The sequence below is a fragment of the Sorex araneus genome, chromosome 2, assembly GCF_027595985.1.
Source record: "Sorex araneus isolate mSorAra2 chromosome 2, mSorAra2.pri, whole genome shotgun sequence".
Taxonomy (NCBI): Eukaryota; Metazoa; Chordata; class Mammalia; order Eulipotyphla; family Soricidae; genus Sorex; species Sorex araneus.
Window position 1 is genome coordinate 10,361,367 of NC_073303.1, and position 17,207 is coordinate 10,378,573.

Sequence of the window (17,207 nt, forward strand, 5' to 3'; positions counted from 1 at the left end):
GATTCCTCCACCACTCTCAGAGAGCCCAGAAAGCTGCGGAGGGGCTGGAGTGATAGCACAGCGGGTGGGGCGTTTGCCTTGCACGCGGCCAAGCCGGGTTCGAATCCCAGCATCCCATATGGTCCCCTGAGCACCGCCAGGGGTAATTCCTGAGTGCATGAGCCAGGAATGACCCCTGTGCATTGCCGGGTGTGACCCAAAAAAAAAAAAAAAAAAAGAAAGAAAGCTGCCGAGAGTATGGTGCCCCCACGGCAGAGCCTGGCAAGCTACTGGTGGCATACTTGATATGTCAAAAACGGTACCAATAAGTCTCACAATGTGAGATGTTACTGGTGCCCGCTGGAACAAATCGATGAGCAACGGGATGACAGTAACAGTGAGAGTGACAGTTATGTTGTGACTTATTTTAAGCACATCTGAAATAAGGTGAAAAATAAGGTATAAGATAAGCAGGGCTCACAATCACCAGAAACCCAGCTTCCCTGTTTTTTTTTGTGTCTAGGATCCTTCTCAGTCTTACTCTGAACATTCCAATGCTTCCCCAGCCTTGGAAGCTCTCTTGTTTCCCCTCCCCATTCTTCCCTGCTTTACTCTATTCCCAGAAGAAAGATTTGTATGGTTATATCAACCAGCTCCTTTCCCTCTGCCTTTCTCCTGTTTAGTTCAGTCAGTAGGATACATGGACAAGATCAGGAGACAAAAAAACAGAGTAGGGGAAGTTACTGTGTCCTTATTCCAAACAGAGCTCCAATCAGCAAGGTCTTCATTCCTCTCCTTCTGGTCACTGTCCTGTTCTACAGAGTCCTCTCTCTGTACCTGAAGCCCAAGCTGGAGATGAGTCCCTGACTATCGTATATCTGGTTACTTCACTTTCCTTGCTCAACTCCCTAAATCACATTTTTTTTACCAAGCTATTTATTAAATTCCTTTCAATTAGTGCTTAAAATAATCTGTAGAAACATTTGCAGTTTCATATTCCTTAAATAGCCAACCAATCCTCTATTGAAAAGTTTTTATGGGGCTGGAGCAATAGCACAGCAGGTAGGGCATTTGCCTTGCATGTGGCCAACCTGGGTTCAATTCCCAGCATCCCATATGGTTCCCTGAGCACCATCAGGAGTAATTCCTGAGTGCAGAGCCAGGAGTGACCCCTGTGCATGGCTGGGTGTAACACCCCCCCAAAAAAAAAAAGTTATTATGTTTTAAGCCCAGAAGAAATGTACTTGAAAAAGAATACATCAGCTGGAATGTTTTAAATCTGCATGCCTATAATACTCTTTAACCAAAACAGAAATATCGAGCATTAGCAAGTGGATAATATAGTTTTGCAATTGTGGATATGTGATTTAGGAGACATGGCAATGGCTGATAGGATCATGAGACAGATTGCCTGAGTTCTGAAGATGGTTGATGGTTTAATTTCATGGTGATTTCATTCATGTTCAATATGTGACATTGCAATTAATATTAATATTAAAATAGGATAAAGAAAGAGGTTACTTACCTTTGACGTAATGGTAATAAGCTGGCTATCAAGCATATAAAGTGTTTGCTCACAAAACAAATACATAAGTTCCTATTTAGGCACTAGAGTTACTAACAGGCAGAATATGGAAATTACATTGTAGTAAATAAACTTTCTGTCTACGAGTCTGTCAAGGAAACCTAAGTAAACTTGTTTGCCTAATAATCCCTCACATACACACTCCTGTATCTTCTGGGAACTACTTTATTTTATTTTTAATTTCTATAATTTTTTTCATGGTGATTTATTGCACTCAATACTGCAACAGTAATCTCACTAGCATTGACCTTCCCATCACCATTATTTCCAATTTTCCCCATCACCACTCATCAGGGGAATTCTTGATGTCCCATAACTTAATATCAATCGAATTTTTCTTCCTATCAAAGTAGAACCAGAAACACCCCACACAGTACCAATATTCTTCTAGAAAGACTTTGTATTGAATGCCATAGCAGACTTCCTCGAGTAGGTAGAGTCCAGAGAATTCATCACTGGAATGTTCCATTACACTATATCCCCACCCAGCTTCCCTCCTGAATTCATAGAGCATTTACATGTTCAAGGTGTCTGTCACATCCTACACAGAAAGAAACATAGATGTCAGTATGGACCATAGCATTTCATGGGAATTTTCTCTAAAAACTAGCCTTTCTACTTACAAATACAACAGCTCCACACTCAGATAATGCTGGTTTCTCAGGGAAGGATTCTCAGTGCCCGAGGATACTAACCATATGGCTTAGTGCCAGTAACCTGAGTGTTTTCTGCTTTAATGAACCTGAATAGCTGTAGGAGCAGCAATCACATTAGTCCGTGGGCTATTTGGGAAAACAGACTGGGAATTTTTCCTTGTGTGGTTTGCAAGTTTTTTGGTTTTTGTTTGTTTGTTTATTTATTTGCTTTTGGAGTCACACCCGACAATGCACAAGAGTTACTCCTGGCTCTGCACTCAGGAATTACTCCTGGTGGTCACTTGGGGGACCATATGGGATGCTGGGAATTGAACCTGGATCTGCCATGTGCAAGGCAAATGCCCTGCCCGCTGTGCTATCACTCCAACCCTGGTCTGCAAGTTTTGAATCCAGCGATCTCCTTCGTCAGAGGATCCCATATTAGACATTGTTCACTGCGAATGTCCTCTTTGATGAATCCATGCCTTGGCCTTGAAACTGATTCACTGAAGTGGTGGCAGAGGTATAGCAAAGCTGTAGAAAAACCATTTTACATTCTCAATCATCAATGGAACTACAAGTACACTTACAGAACGTAGATTAAAGAGTACAAAAGAATGGCTGGAGTCATAACACAATGGATAGGGCATTTTCCTTGCACGCGGCACACCTGTGTTCAATCCCTGGCATCCCATATGGTCCCCTACACTACTTCCAGGAGTAATTCTAGAGTGCAGAGACAGGAGTAACCCTCTGCTATACACCAGCTATACAAAAAGGACCAAAAATAAAAATGTTCAAAGTATTTCTCTAAGGGACTAAACCTTTAACTAGCTAAAAGAAGACCTCCTATCATACATTATATAAAGACACAATGATCAAACATGGGGAGGGATATCAATCATTATGGGTGCCCAACTTTTTCCTCAAATAGCTCTGTGAAATATGTTTCAAGATAAGTCTGACAGTGAGGGTTTTGGGCTGGTGAGATCAGAGTTATGAAAGTGTAGTCAACTTTCTCTCAAGGAAAAATTGCTTGATTAGAATCTATCAACTTGAAAATATTTATTATTATCAAACAGAGAATCCAAGTCCTCAAATAATAGACTTTCTTAATATGTGTGAACTCCCTACACTTTCAAAGTACTCTATCTGGGAGCTGCTAGTGAAATAAAAACCTTGATCTCCTAAACAACCCTAAATAGTTGGTGGGAGTAGCAATCACATTAGATTATTAACTTGTCTCCTGATTTTAGAAACTAACCATGGCTATGCTATTTACATCACTGTATACTTTCCAGGGAAATACTGTACATGGGGCAAGATAATCATCTAAAAGGAAATTTCATATAATAATGTGTTAAATCCAATAACCACTAACATATTTTGACACATGTGGCACATTCTATGTATTACCAGTCAGGAAGGGTAGGTTAATACCATCAAATTTATGAGAAAGCATCATCAGAAAGAGTCTTTGGTGTCTGAAAAGAAAGGGCTCAATGGATAGTTTTGTTCAGAGACCCTGATTTTGAACCCCAGGACTATATTGCCCCCTAAGCACCATGTGATGTAATACAGAAGCCCTTAACATTGTCAGATATAGTTCTGGTGGGTCTTTCTTTGGAACTTTCTCTCTGGACCTATTATTGCAGAGAGTGACATCCAGACCACAGTTGTCTTCTGGGAAGACAACTCTAAGAAAAACGAAAGTGCTGAAGGAGTACAGATGGCATATATAATGAATACTGTTATTATGATTCAATTTTAAATGCTTCAATATCAAATGCTTTTTTATTCTGGTTTTGAGCCATACCTGGCTGCAGTTAAGGACCACCTGTGGTGGTACGCAGAGAACTGGATGGGGTGTTAGGTTTAGAACCCGGGTTAGACATGTATTACACAAGCACCTTCCATGCTCTACTATCTCTACAGCCTCATAGTACAAGCTCTTAAGTAATTTTTCAAATACAGTTTCTCACTTCTTTTTTTGTTTTTGTTTTTGCTTTTTGGGTCACACCCGGAGATGCACAGTGGTTACTCCTCGCTCTGCACTCAGGAATTATTCCTGGTGATTCTCAGGGGACCATATGGGATGCTGGGAATTGAACCCAGGTTGGCCTCATGCAAGACAGATACCCTACCTACTGTGGTATGGTTGCAGCCCCAGTTTCTTGCTTCTTCATGGAGAACTTTTAAAAAAAAATTATTGAATCACCATGAGATAGTTACAAGCTTTCATGTTTGGATTGCAATCACACAATGATCAGACACTCATCCCTCCACCAGTGCACATTCCCCACCATCAACATCCCCGGTATGCCCCCCCCCCTTACCCACCCTCCCTCTGCCTCCATGGCAGACAATATTCCCCATACTCTCCAAGGAGAATATTTCAAGGTGAACCAATTTTCTGTTTTCTCAATAGGAATTAATTGTTTTCATGCTCTATGAAAACAATATAAGGTATGCAGCACTGTATGAGTAGATAAGAATGTTCTTGTATCCTCCAGTACTGTCAGACAGGCTTTGTGGAAATTTCTCCAAAACAGCGTGTTGTACTGCAACAAGCCAAGTGCTTTAAAGACTATGACCATATCCTGGTTGCTGTCATGTGGGTGCCATCAACTGCCTCTGATGTTCGCCATTTCAAACGGTTGTGTGATGAGCCCCAATTATTGAGTCTATCTTGAATTTCAGAGCCAGGTACAAAAACGCATCGTTCTTATCCTAGCATTCAGGAGTCCCCTCTCCACTCTAGGATCCAGTAGGAGCATCAGCTTTGCAAACGTGAGACACTTGCCATTCTGGGGCTTATCTGTACCTCAACTTGGAATGTGCAATTCCTTTATTTTAATTTACAGGGTACCCTCAGCTCTCTCCCCTCTGGAGAAACCCAAATCCTCTAGTGAACACCTGTTTCTCTCCCCTGCTGATTTTCCCATTGTTGTGGGCAAGCTGGAGTGAGAAAGAGGGGGGCACCCTGATGTCTAGATCATTTAGCTGATCATTTTAAAACTTGCAAACAGGACTGACAGACACCCAAATAATCAAAACAGATAAAGAGGAGAGATAAAAAACATAGAAGGGATGCAGGAGAGGAGATTTCTCTTTGATTCTTCACTTAGGCCTGCCAGAGAACAGGAAAAGCACTCTGCCTTCTTCCCTTAGGGGGCCCTGAAAATTCTAAAATGATTTCAGCTTATTCCTTTGTGTCAAGTGCAGAAGAATTTTCTTTAAGTTGACAGAGTAAGCTGGGAAGAGACACACAGGTCCCTGTTCTTGGTGGACCCCCAGAAATTTCCAGCATCTTGACTGAGCAAAGACTAGTTTACACTGCCATGTGAGACAGAAAACTTTTCTGCATCAGCCAATGGGACCGTTGAGGCAAATGTAACATTGAAGGCTGAAGAGAGAGTACAGCGGGTTAGTGGTCTGCGCTTTACTCAGCGCAGCAGAGTCAGATCCCCAGCTCCGCATATGTATTCCCAATCGGTGACAGGTTGATCCCTGATGCAGAATCAGGAGCACAGCTTCGTGTGGGCCAAACCCTACCATCGCTCACTGTCCCACTCCAAAAGAAAAAAAATATTCTGCATCTGTGTTTCTTCCCCTTATTATTTAACCCTTATTTCTATCACTGTTAGATAATAACCCTAAGTGTTTTAGGCTTCATCAATCAATTGCCCCTTTTCCTCACCCAGAGAAGCATCAGTGCTCTTGTGAGAACCTCGAATCCCTTAGTTTATCTTTAACCTTTCCTTTGTGTTAGTGACTAAGTGAAAATTTCTGTTAAATCTTGACTTTGTATTGTCAGTGAATTACTTTCTGTTCTATTTTCCCTATAATTTTTCATTTTACTATAGAGTAATGTCCTTCACATAAACACAGAAAGATCATTAATGCTATGTTCCTAATATCTGGTCGTTGATTGACTCATAGATCTACTCGGGCAGCCATACTTGACTCAGACTGTGGTTGCCAGAGTTTCTAACATCCCACAAAAGGAGGCTTCACCATGGGACTTGAATGGACCCAGGGCAAGCAGATTAGCTACCCTGACATAAAAATGGGACAGGCTAGAAAGCATAAAAGCACAGTCTTGATTTAATTATTCAGGGCCACCAAGTGGAAGTATAAGCTCTCCTGTACTGAGGACCTAGTCTGGGATTTCCAGTAAAGCCCAGTGAGCTTTCCCTAGGAATCTAGAGAACTAAGTCTTGAATCTGTATCTCTTACTGTGTTTATCTCAATAACTTCAAGTTTTTTTTTTTTTATTGAATCAAGTGGAGGGTTACAAAGTTCTCAGGATTATGTCAGTTATACAATATTCAAACACCCTTCCCTTCACCAGTGCCCATCTTCCATCACCAACCTCCCCAGTATATCTGCCGCCCCCTCCCACTTCCCTAGTCCCCACCCTTGTACGTGATAAGTTTCACTTCATTTACGCTTATCTCGATTACATTCCATGTTTCAACACACAACTCACTACCGTTGCTGGGTTTCCCCCCAAAAAGAAAAAGACAGTCCTATTGCCAAGGAGGCATTTGATAGTTCTCCATTGCTAAGAATATAGAGATATTAAGTCCTGCTGTTTGTTACATAACTTTTCTTTTTCCCCCTTGCCCCGCGCCACCGAGTTCACGCCTGTTTAGTAATCGCCACGCTGTCTGACAAAGGAAAAAAACGAAGAGGATGATTATTTCCCGTCATCAGCCGGCGTGGGGTTCTGGCTTAGTTGATAGTCTAGTAGAGTGTCTGCAAGCAGTTTCTGGAACCAAAGGTCTTGCGCTGATATCGGCTCCGGTTTGAGATACCACCAGCGTCCCGCTGGTCCATGTACCTAATTTTTTCCCCTTATTTCCCATTCCCACGCCACCAGGTCTGTTTGCTTAATGGACATCACACTATGTTTGACACCACACCACGTTTCTTCCCGAGAAAGAAGGATATTTCTTCTCAGCCAGTGTGGGGATATAGCTTAGTTCAGTCTAGAGAGATGGCTACCATTTTGATTGCCTTCAATATTTCAACAAAATACTTACTATTCTTGTTAGGATCACCCACAAAAGTCCGACCCATTAAGAAGGAACCATTACATATTGCTGATACTAAGATGACATTAGGTCGCGCGGCCGCGTTTCTGTCTAAAGTCCAGGGAAAAAGTTGAAGGAGAGAGAGAGAGATTTCTGCACGGGGGACCTGGCGGAAACTCTCAAGTCACATACTGCAGGTTGCTGGTGGGCTGGTGGTGTCCCAAGCAGCTCCTTCCTCTTCGTCAGTCATTCTGGGGGTGCGGGCGCGGAGAAATGGGAAAGCCCACGTGGCTGCACTCTCTTTAAGTGTCCGATGTGGGCAGAGACCGGTACTTCCCCGCCCTTGATCCCCCACCAGCCGCGCCGCGTGCGTTTGGGTGCGTCTCTCCATTTTGTGCTCAGAGAAGTGGGGTAGATGCTGTGCTGTGCCCCGGAGAAGTTGAGGGAAAGAGAGAGAGATTAAAGAAAAAAAAAAGAGAAACGCCGGTCCCCCGCTCGGGGGACCTGGCGGAAACTCTCAAGTCACATACTGCAGGTTGCTGGTGGGCTGCTGGTGTCCCAAGCAGCTCCTTCCTCTTCGTCAGTCATTCTGGGGGTGCGGGCGCGGAGAAAATAACTTCAAGTTTTAATAGGAGGTAAACTTAATTTTTAAATATGTACAATAGAATGGAAAGAGAAAAGCAGTATGGATGACTGTGGGAGACAGTGTCTCCTTGAGTTAATCTTCCCAAGAGAATAGCCTCCGATGAAATGCTTTACTTCTGTAAGTGATCAATCACACCTACATATAGTCATGTACCTCAATCACTTCAGATGTTCTATAAGTATGCTAACAGCTCTGCATTAAGTGGGCCATATTGATGATAAGATTGTGGTCCCCTGTCTACTTATTCCTCTACTGGGGAGACCTGGGAGATGCTCTAAGTCACCGAACATGTCACATATCCACATTGTGCATTCACAGCTCTATAAATTAGAAATTGAAAATAAATAGTTTTTCTTTCTCTGTTTATGATACATTTGACTCAGAGTATATAGACTTGCCTTGAGCAACCTGTCATACTTAGGAACAATGCTACTCATTTTTAGCATATATGTACACTCAGCTTGGTTTTTTTCCTTATTATTGATTTACCTTAAGATATAAAGTTGTTCAATATTGGGTTTCAGTCATAAAATATTTCAACACCCCGTCCCTTCAACAATGTCAACAATGTACATTTCTTACCTCCAATGTTCCCAATTTCTATCCTGCAAGAATCCCACCCAACCAGCCTATTTATACAGCAGGAACTTTTACTTTTCTTCTCTGTCTGTCTGTCTGTCTTTCTTTTCTTTTGGGCATTATGGTTTGCAAAACAAATACTGAAGTTTATCCTGTATCCTTTTGTCAGCTTTCAGCACTTACTTGCATCAAGAATGATCATCCCCAAACTTCATTGTCATAGTGGCCTCTTCTCTGTCCTAACACACCCTGCTTCAACACACTTCTGACAAGCTTCCAAACATGAAACAGTCCATTTGGCCCTCATTTCTTCTGTCCTTGGGTTTAGTCTCATACTATGTTTATTTTATAGCCCGGAAGTGAGAGCAATCTGTACACTTTGTTTCTTAAGTGAATATTGTTTTCTAATAAAAATATTTCTATTCTTTATTTCTCTGAGCTGAGCTTGTATTCACTGTTGTGAGTCATATAAACCTGTCCTAGGATCTGGGATTAACTGCTTTAGTCCTGACTGTATTCTCCCAACATTTTCACGAGACACTACAAGGGAGACTGAATGGGGATTGTTTCAGCATTTTCCTGCTCAAAAGAAAAGCTTTTATTTCCTAAGAAGAAATCAATCATTGGTGGGAATTTACCTAGGCTGAGTATTTTTTTCATAAAATTGGATCTACTGTAGAGAGTCAACTGGATAGTGTATGGCATTGATATATTTCCCTTTAAAGCAGGTTCCTCATTTGTGGTTCTTGCTTAGAGTCTTTATATCCATTCATTTAATGCAAATCTATTAGGTATCTACTAAAATTTAGCATCACTCTAGGTTGATGGGAAATAATGAAGGAAATAACCAAAATTTCTTCACTCACAAAATTTAAATCATATTTATTTGAATTGGATACAAGAATAAAGATACCATGCTCTTTTTCTTCCAAATCTCAAAATCTTTTCTTACAATTTTCTTACAGATATGGGTCATTAATGTCCAAATAAGAATTTTCACTAATATAGAAATAAGGCCTGATAGGCTCAGAGAACGAGGCCTTTGGGAAAGTGAAGATGTGGGAGCAAGTTTCCAAGTTGTAAAAGGAGACAAGTCCAGCCTCATAGTCCAGGAAAACCCCTATAAAACAAATGGCCTGCTGCAGATAAAGAGGTGTTAGGGGAGACGTAAGAGCTACAGAGTTATCATTTTCACAATGTCTGATGGCCCAGAATCCAGACTCAGGATCCCGTGTCTTGTCATTGTCTCTTGACACATTTTCCAGACACACCCCGACATCCCACATAGGTCCACTTATATAAAACATTCCTAAATAATGTTTGCCTGAGGTGAAGGCTTCACAACCCAGGACACAGGGTAAGTCTTTAAACCTAGCAGGAGTGTCAGGCTTCACTTGGGGCCTTCCACCAGTTACCATGATTTCATTCTTCTCCACAAGTAGGTCATTGTGAGCTGTATCTGGATCTAGAGTAACCTTAACTGCAAATAAATAAATAAATAAATAAATAAATAAATAAATAAAATAAAAATAGAAAACAAAATGACATGGTTACTTCATGCTTAGTACTCAGAAATATTCAAAGGTTATCAGCCCATGATCAAAATAAAAATTCTGTCTGATAGCCTTGATGATAATTTAATCAGAACTATTGGTAAAAAGTGAAATAGAGATCATATCTGACACAAAGAATGGTGTGTAGGATTGAAAAGCTTATATGTGCTGGAACCGGGCAGGACTGTCATTCTGTAGGATTGTGAAATATCTGGTAGTAGCAACATTAGACTACGAAGGCTCTGATTACAATCCTGTTCTTATTTAACATGATTTCCATCTTTCTCATACTAATGTATGCCAAAGACAAGATGAATATATTTGACATATTTACTTACTCTCTTCTCCAAAGTCCTCCCTATTTACCCAAATGACACGAGCACAATATCCAAATGGGAAAATGCAGTTAATTCCATACATGGCTATTGAAGACAAATAATCCTATTGTGGCCCTGGATAACACTGTCACTGGCATAGCACTGTCATCCCATTATTCATCGATTTGCTCAAGCGGGCACCAGTAACATCTCGATTGTGAGACTTGTTACAGTTTTTAGCATATCGAATATGCCATGGTAGCTTGCCAAGCTCTGCCATACTGGCAGAATACTCTCAGTAGCTTGCCAGGCTCTCTGAGAGGGACGAAGGAATCAAACCTGGTTCGGTCGAGTGCAAGGCAAAAGCCCCACCTGCTGTGCTATGGCTCCACCAGCTTGTATTAAAACCAGGAGAGTGCAATATCTGAAAATGATGACAGACTGGGGACTTTAATGTCTAACATATATTATCAGAGTCAAAATTTAACTTTATGGGTCCCGTGCCCGCCCGCGGCAGCGGGACAGCTCGGAGCACCCCCTCCCCGCCGGGCAGGTCCCAGTCATTCGCCCACCGCGCCTGATCCCGCCCTCCCGTGTCCGACAGGTATATTGGCTCTTCCCCTTGGAGACCCTGTGCCACCTGGAAAAGCGCCCCCTGCGTCCCGTGCCCGCCCGCGGCAGCGGGACAGCTCGGAGCACCCCCTCCCCGCCGGGCAGGTCCCAGTCATTCGCCCACCGCGCCTGATCCCGCCCTCCCGTGTCCGACAGGTATATTGGCTCTTCCCCTTGGAGACCCTGTGCCACCTGGAAAAGCGCCCCCTGCGTCCCGTGCCCGCCCGCGGCAGCGGGACAGCTCGGAGCACCCCCTCCCCGCCGGGCAGGTCCCAGTCATTCGCCCACCGCGCCTGATCCCGCCCTCCCGTGTCCGACAGGTATATTGGCTCTTCCCCTTGGAGACCCTGTGCCACCTGGAAAAGCGCCCCCTGCGTCCCGTGCCCGCCCGCGGCAGCGGGACAGCTCGGAGCACCCCCTCCCCGCCGGGCAGGTCCCAGTCATTCGCCCACCGCGCCTGATCCCGCCCTCCCGTGTCCGAAAAGGTTAGGGGCGTGTCCTGTCATTTGGGGGCGTGGCCTTAAAAGTGGGCGTGGCCTTTTCCAGAGCGGCGGCCGCTAACGCGGCCGCAGATATTTTTCTCACCATTCCACGCATTGTCCTTTGGCTACAATTGATTGAACCCATTTCTCCGAAGAACTCCCTCACCATCTTAGTTACTATATGTTGATACTCAACTAACCTAGCCTATCCTAACTTCACAAAAACTGTCAATGAACACATCAACTTGCACGGAAAAGAACTTTGTCAAAAGAGCATAACCAAAAATCTTTAGTCGAGGTTCCTCCCAAGTTAACGAGAGCTCCAGATAGTAAAGCCCATAACAACATGAAGAAACTGAGAAAATCCCCAAAACTAGGAGAGAGCCAAGAAAATATCTCACTAACCTCAGCAGCGACCTCCCAGAAATACACCCTCCTCTCAGATAGAGAATTCAGAGAGGAAATTGTGAGGATGATTCATGAACTCAACACAACTATGGAACGAACATCCAATAAATTAAGGGAGGATATGGATGCCGCGTTGGAACGCTCCACCAAGATAATCCAGGAAGAAATGAGAGCAGAAATTTCAAAGCTACGAACAGAAGTCACACAACTAAAAGAATCAGTAGATGAAATGAAAATCTCCGTAGGAGCCCTCAATAGTAGAATGACTACAGCCGAAGACAGAATCAGTGAACTTGAAGATGAGCTGCACAAAGCATATAGACAACAGCAAATAATGGCAAAAGACCTCAAAATGGCTCTAGAGCGAGTTAGAGTCCTAGGGGACGACCTCAGGAGAAACAACATAAGAATCATGGGAGTGCCGGAACCACACGGAACCAATCCCAATGAAAAAAACACCATTAAAGACATCATTGCTAAAAAATTCCCAGAGCTAGAGAATGTGGACATCCAGATACAAGGAATCCGAAGGGTGCCAGCTAAAAGGGACCCAAATAGAAAATCCCCAAGGCATATCATAGTCAGAATGATGGATGCCGTGGATAGAGACACAATACTGCAAGCAGCAAGATCAAAGAAGGAGATCATATACAAAGGCGCACCCCTTAGATTCACAGCAGACCTATCAGAAGAAACCCTCCAAGCCCGAAAACAATGGTGGGATATAGTGAAAAAACTTCATGAAATGAATGCCTCACCAAGAATACTCTACCCGGCTAAACTCTCAGTTAAACTTGAAGGAACCATACATTATTTCATGGACAAGCAACAGCTCAGGAACTTCATAGACTCAAGACCAAATTTAAAAGAAGGACTCAAAGGGCTACTATAAGACAAGGAAAAAGACCTATAAGAACAACAAACCCTACAGAAAAATGGCACAAAATCCAATGACAATAATCTCTCTTAATGTTAACGGGCTAAATGTACCAATCAAGAGGCATAGAGTGGCAAAATGGATTCGGAAACTAAACCCAACCTTCTGCTGCCTACAAGAAACACATCTGAATAGCCGGAACAAACACAGACTAAAAATCAAAGGATGGAAAACAATCCTGCAAGCAAACAGCCCCCTCAAAAAAAAAGCAGGGGTGGCCATACTAGTATCCGATAGCATTGATTTCAGGCTGAAAAAGATCAGAAGGGACAGCAAAGGTCATTTTATATTCATCAAGGGATATGTGCAACAGGAAGAAATCACACTCCTAAATGTATACGCACCTAATGAACGACCAGCGAAATACTTAAAAGAACTCCTAACAGAATTTAAGGAGGACATAACTAGCACCACGATAGTAGTTGGAGATTTCAACACTGCCTTATCACCTCTGGATAGATCGACAAGAACAACACTCAGCAAGGAAACGAAGGCCCTGAAGGAAGAAATGGAGGAGACAGGGCTAATAGACCTATACAGGGCTATATACCCCCAAAAGAAAGAATACACATTCTTTTCCAGTGCACACGGAACATTTTCCAAAATAGACCATGTTCTGGGCCACAAGTTATACCTTAATAGAATTGGAAAGATAGAAATTGTATCAACTATCTTTTCAGACCATGATGCACTGAAGATGGAAGTTAATCATGCACAGACTCGGAGAACCAAATCAAACACTTGGAAATTAAACAACTCACTATTGAACAATGAGTGGGTCACGGAGGAAATCAAGAAAGAAATTAAGAGATACCTCGAAACAAATGAGAATGAAGACACAAGCTACCAGAACCTATGGGACGCAGCTAAAGCTGTGTTAAGGGGAAAATTTATAGCTCTGCAAGCCTTCCTCAGAAAGGAAGAAAGGGCCTATATAGATAGTTTGACTTCGCAGCTCAAGATCTTAGAAGAGGACCAGCAAAAGGAAACCAAACCAGATCGAAGGAAAGAAATAATAAAACTTAGAGCAGAAATTAACGATATGGAAACCCGAAAAACAATCCATAAGATCAATGAAACAAAGAGCTGGTTCTTCGAGAAAATAAATAAGATTGATAAACCGCTAGCAAGACTCACAAAGAAAGAAAGAGAGAAAACCCTAATAAACCGAATCAGAAATGAAAAGGGGGACATCACAACAGAAACCAAGGAGATTCAAAGGATCATCAGAGACTACTTTGAAAGTCTGTATGCCACAAAACAAGAGAACCTAAAAGAAATGGATGAATTCCTTGACTCCTACAACCTCCCAAGACTGAGCCAAGAAGACGTGAAATACCTGAATAGGCCCATAAATATCAAGGAAATCGAAACGGTAATCAAAAGTCTCCCCAAAAACAAAAGCCCAGGTCCAGACGGATTCACTGGCGAATTCTTCCAAACATTCAAAGAAGACTTGTTGCCAGTTCTCCTTAAGCTTTTCCAGGAAATCGAAAAGACAGGAACCCTTCCGAACAGTTTCTATGAGGCACATATCTCCCTAATACCAAAAGCAAACAAAGACACCACTAACAAAGAAAACTATAGACCAATATCCTTGATGAATACCGATGCGAAGATTCTCAACAAAATACTAGCAAATAGAATCCAACAACTCATCAAAAAGATCATACACCATGACCAAGTGGGATTCATCCCAGGGATGCAAGGTTGGTTTAACATTCGGAAATCAATCAACATAATCCATCACATCAACAAAAGTAAAGATAAAAACCATATGATCATATCCATAGATGCAGAAAAAGCATTTGACAAGATCCAACACCCATTCATGATAAAAACTCTCACCAAAATGGGTTTTGGAGGAACTTTTCTCAAGATAGTCAAAGCCATCTACCATGAACCTATGGCGAGCATTATCATCAATGGAGAAAAACTAAGGGCTTTTCCTCTGAGATCGGGGACAAGACAAGGATGTCCACTCTCACCACTTCTCTTTAATATAGTACTGGAAGTATTAGCAATAGCCATCAGGCAAGAAAAAGATATTAAGGGGATTCAGATTGGAAAGGAAGAAATCAAGCTCTCACTATTCGCAGACGATATGATACTATACCTAGAGAAACCTAAAAGCTCTAGTAAGAAACTCTTAGAAACAATTGACCTATACAGTAAAGTCGCAGGCTATAAAATCAATACCCAAAAATCCATGGCCTTCCTATATGCAAACAATGAGACAGAGGAAAGGGACATGAAAAAAGCAATCCCATTCACAATGGTGCCCCAGAAAATCAAATACCTTGGAATCAGCTTAACTAAAGAAGTAAAGGACCTCTACAAAGAAAACTATAAAACGCTACTTCATGAAATAAAAGAGGACATGAGGAAATGGAAAAATATCCCCTGCTCATGGATAGGGAGAATAAACATTGTCAAAATGGCAATACTCCCCAAAGCATTATACAGATTTAACGCGATCCCTATGGGGATACCCATGGCATTCTTCAAAGAAGCGGAACAAGCAATCCTGAAATTTATATGGAACAATAAACGCCCACGGATAGCTAAAACAATTCTTGGGGAAAAGATGATGGGAGGCATCACCCTTCCCAACCTTAAACTCTACTACAAAGCGGTAACAATTAAAACAGCATGGTACTGGAACAAAAGCAGAACTGCAGACCAATGGAACAGGGTGGAATATCCCCACACACAACCTCAAATGTATGATCATCTAATCTTTGATAAAGGTGCAAGAGATGTGAAGTGGAGCAAGGAAAGTCTCTTTAACAAATGGTGCTGGCACAACTGGACAACCACATGCAAAAAAATGGGCTTAGAACTCGATCTGTCACCATGCACAAAAGTCAGATCAAAATGGATTAAAGACCTCAACATCAGACCACAAACCATAAGGTACATTGAAGACAAGGTAGGCAAAACCCTCCAGGATATTGAAGATAAAGGTATCTTCAAAGATGACACGGAACTAAACAATCTAGTAAAAACAGAGATCAACAAATGGGACTACATTAAACTAAAAAGCTTCTGCACCGCAAAAGAAACAGCGACCAGAATACAAAGACTATCTACAGAATGGGAAAGGATATTTACACAATACCCATCAGATAAGGGGTTGATATCAAGGGTATATAAAGCACTGGTTGAACTCTACAAGAAGAAAACATCCAACCCCATCAAAAAATGGGGCGAAGAAATGAACAGAAACTTTACCAAGGAAGAGATACGAATGGCCAAAAGACACATGAAAAAGTGCTCTACATCACTAATCGTCAGAGAGATGCAGATCAAAACAACCATGAGATACCACCTCACACCACAGAGGCTAGCACACATCCAAAAGAACAAAAGCAACCGCTGTTGGAGAGGATGTGGGGAGAAAGGGACCCTTCTACACTGCTGGTGGGAATGCCGGCTAGTTCAGCCCTTTTGGAAAACAGTATGGACGACTCTCAAAAAACTTGAGGTTGAGCTCCCATTTGACCCAGCAATACCACTGCTGGGAATATATCCCAGAAAAGCCAAAAAGTATAGTCGAAGTGACATATGCACTTATATGTTCACCGCAGCACTGTTTACAATAGCCAGAATCTGGAAAAAAACCGAGTGCCCTAGAACAGATGACTGGTTGAAGAAACTCTGGTACATATATACAATGGAATACTATGCAGCTGTTAGAAAAAATGAGGTCATGACGTTTGCATATAAGTGGATCTACATGGAAAGTATCATGCTAAGTGAAATGAGTCAGAAAGAGAGAGACAGACATAGAAAGATTGCACTCATCTGTGGAATATAGAATAATAGACTATAAGACGAACACCCAAGAATAGTAGAAATAAGTACCAGGAGGTTGTCACCATGGCTTGGAGGCTGTTCTCTCATTCTGGGCAACTCAGAGAAGGGAACAGCAAGTAAAATGTGGTTGTTGGTCATGTGGGGGAAAGATGATGCGGGCCAAATATAGACTAGAGACTGAACGCAATGGCCACTCAACACCTTTATTGCAAACCACAACACCTAACCAGAGAGAGAGAACAAAAGGGAATTCCCTGCCATAGTGGCAGGGTGGGGTGGGGGGAGACGGGACTGGGAAGGGGGGGTGGGATGTTGGGTTTACTGGTGGTGGAGAATGGGCACTGGTGAAGGGATGGGTTATCAAACTCTGTAAGGGAGAAACATGAGCACAAAAATGTATAAATCTGTAACTGTACCCTCACGTTGACTCACTAATTAAAAATAAACTATAAAAAAAAAATAAAAAAAAAAAATTTAACTTTATGTGCTATAAAGTTCACAGAGGAACTCTGATATATTCAAGACTTAATAAGTCTCTCATCTGAAATGTTATGAGAACTTTATTTTTCCCTGGGGAACTGATAGCAGAAGAAATTCCCTTTCATGCCTTCACAAT

General features: G+C 42.1%; 1 protein-coding gene across 1 annotated transcript in view; it reads right to left on the reverse strand.

Annotated features, from left to right (window-relative positions):
• Positions 1-9,422: 9,422 nt before the first annotated feature.
• Positions 9,423-17,207, reverse strand: part of LOC129401603 (E3 ubiquitin-protein ligase TRIM38-like) — a 44,200-nt gene continuing 36,415 nt past the window's right edge. The window contains exon 7 of the mRNA XM_055124307.1: positions 9,423-9,943. Coding sequence (XP_054980282.1) covers positions 9,423-9,943 — 521 coding nt within the window. The remainder of the gene's footprint in view (positions 9,944-17,207) is intronic.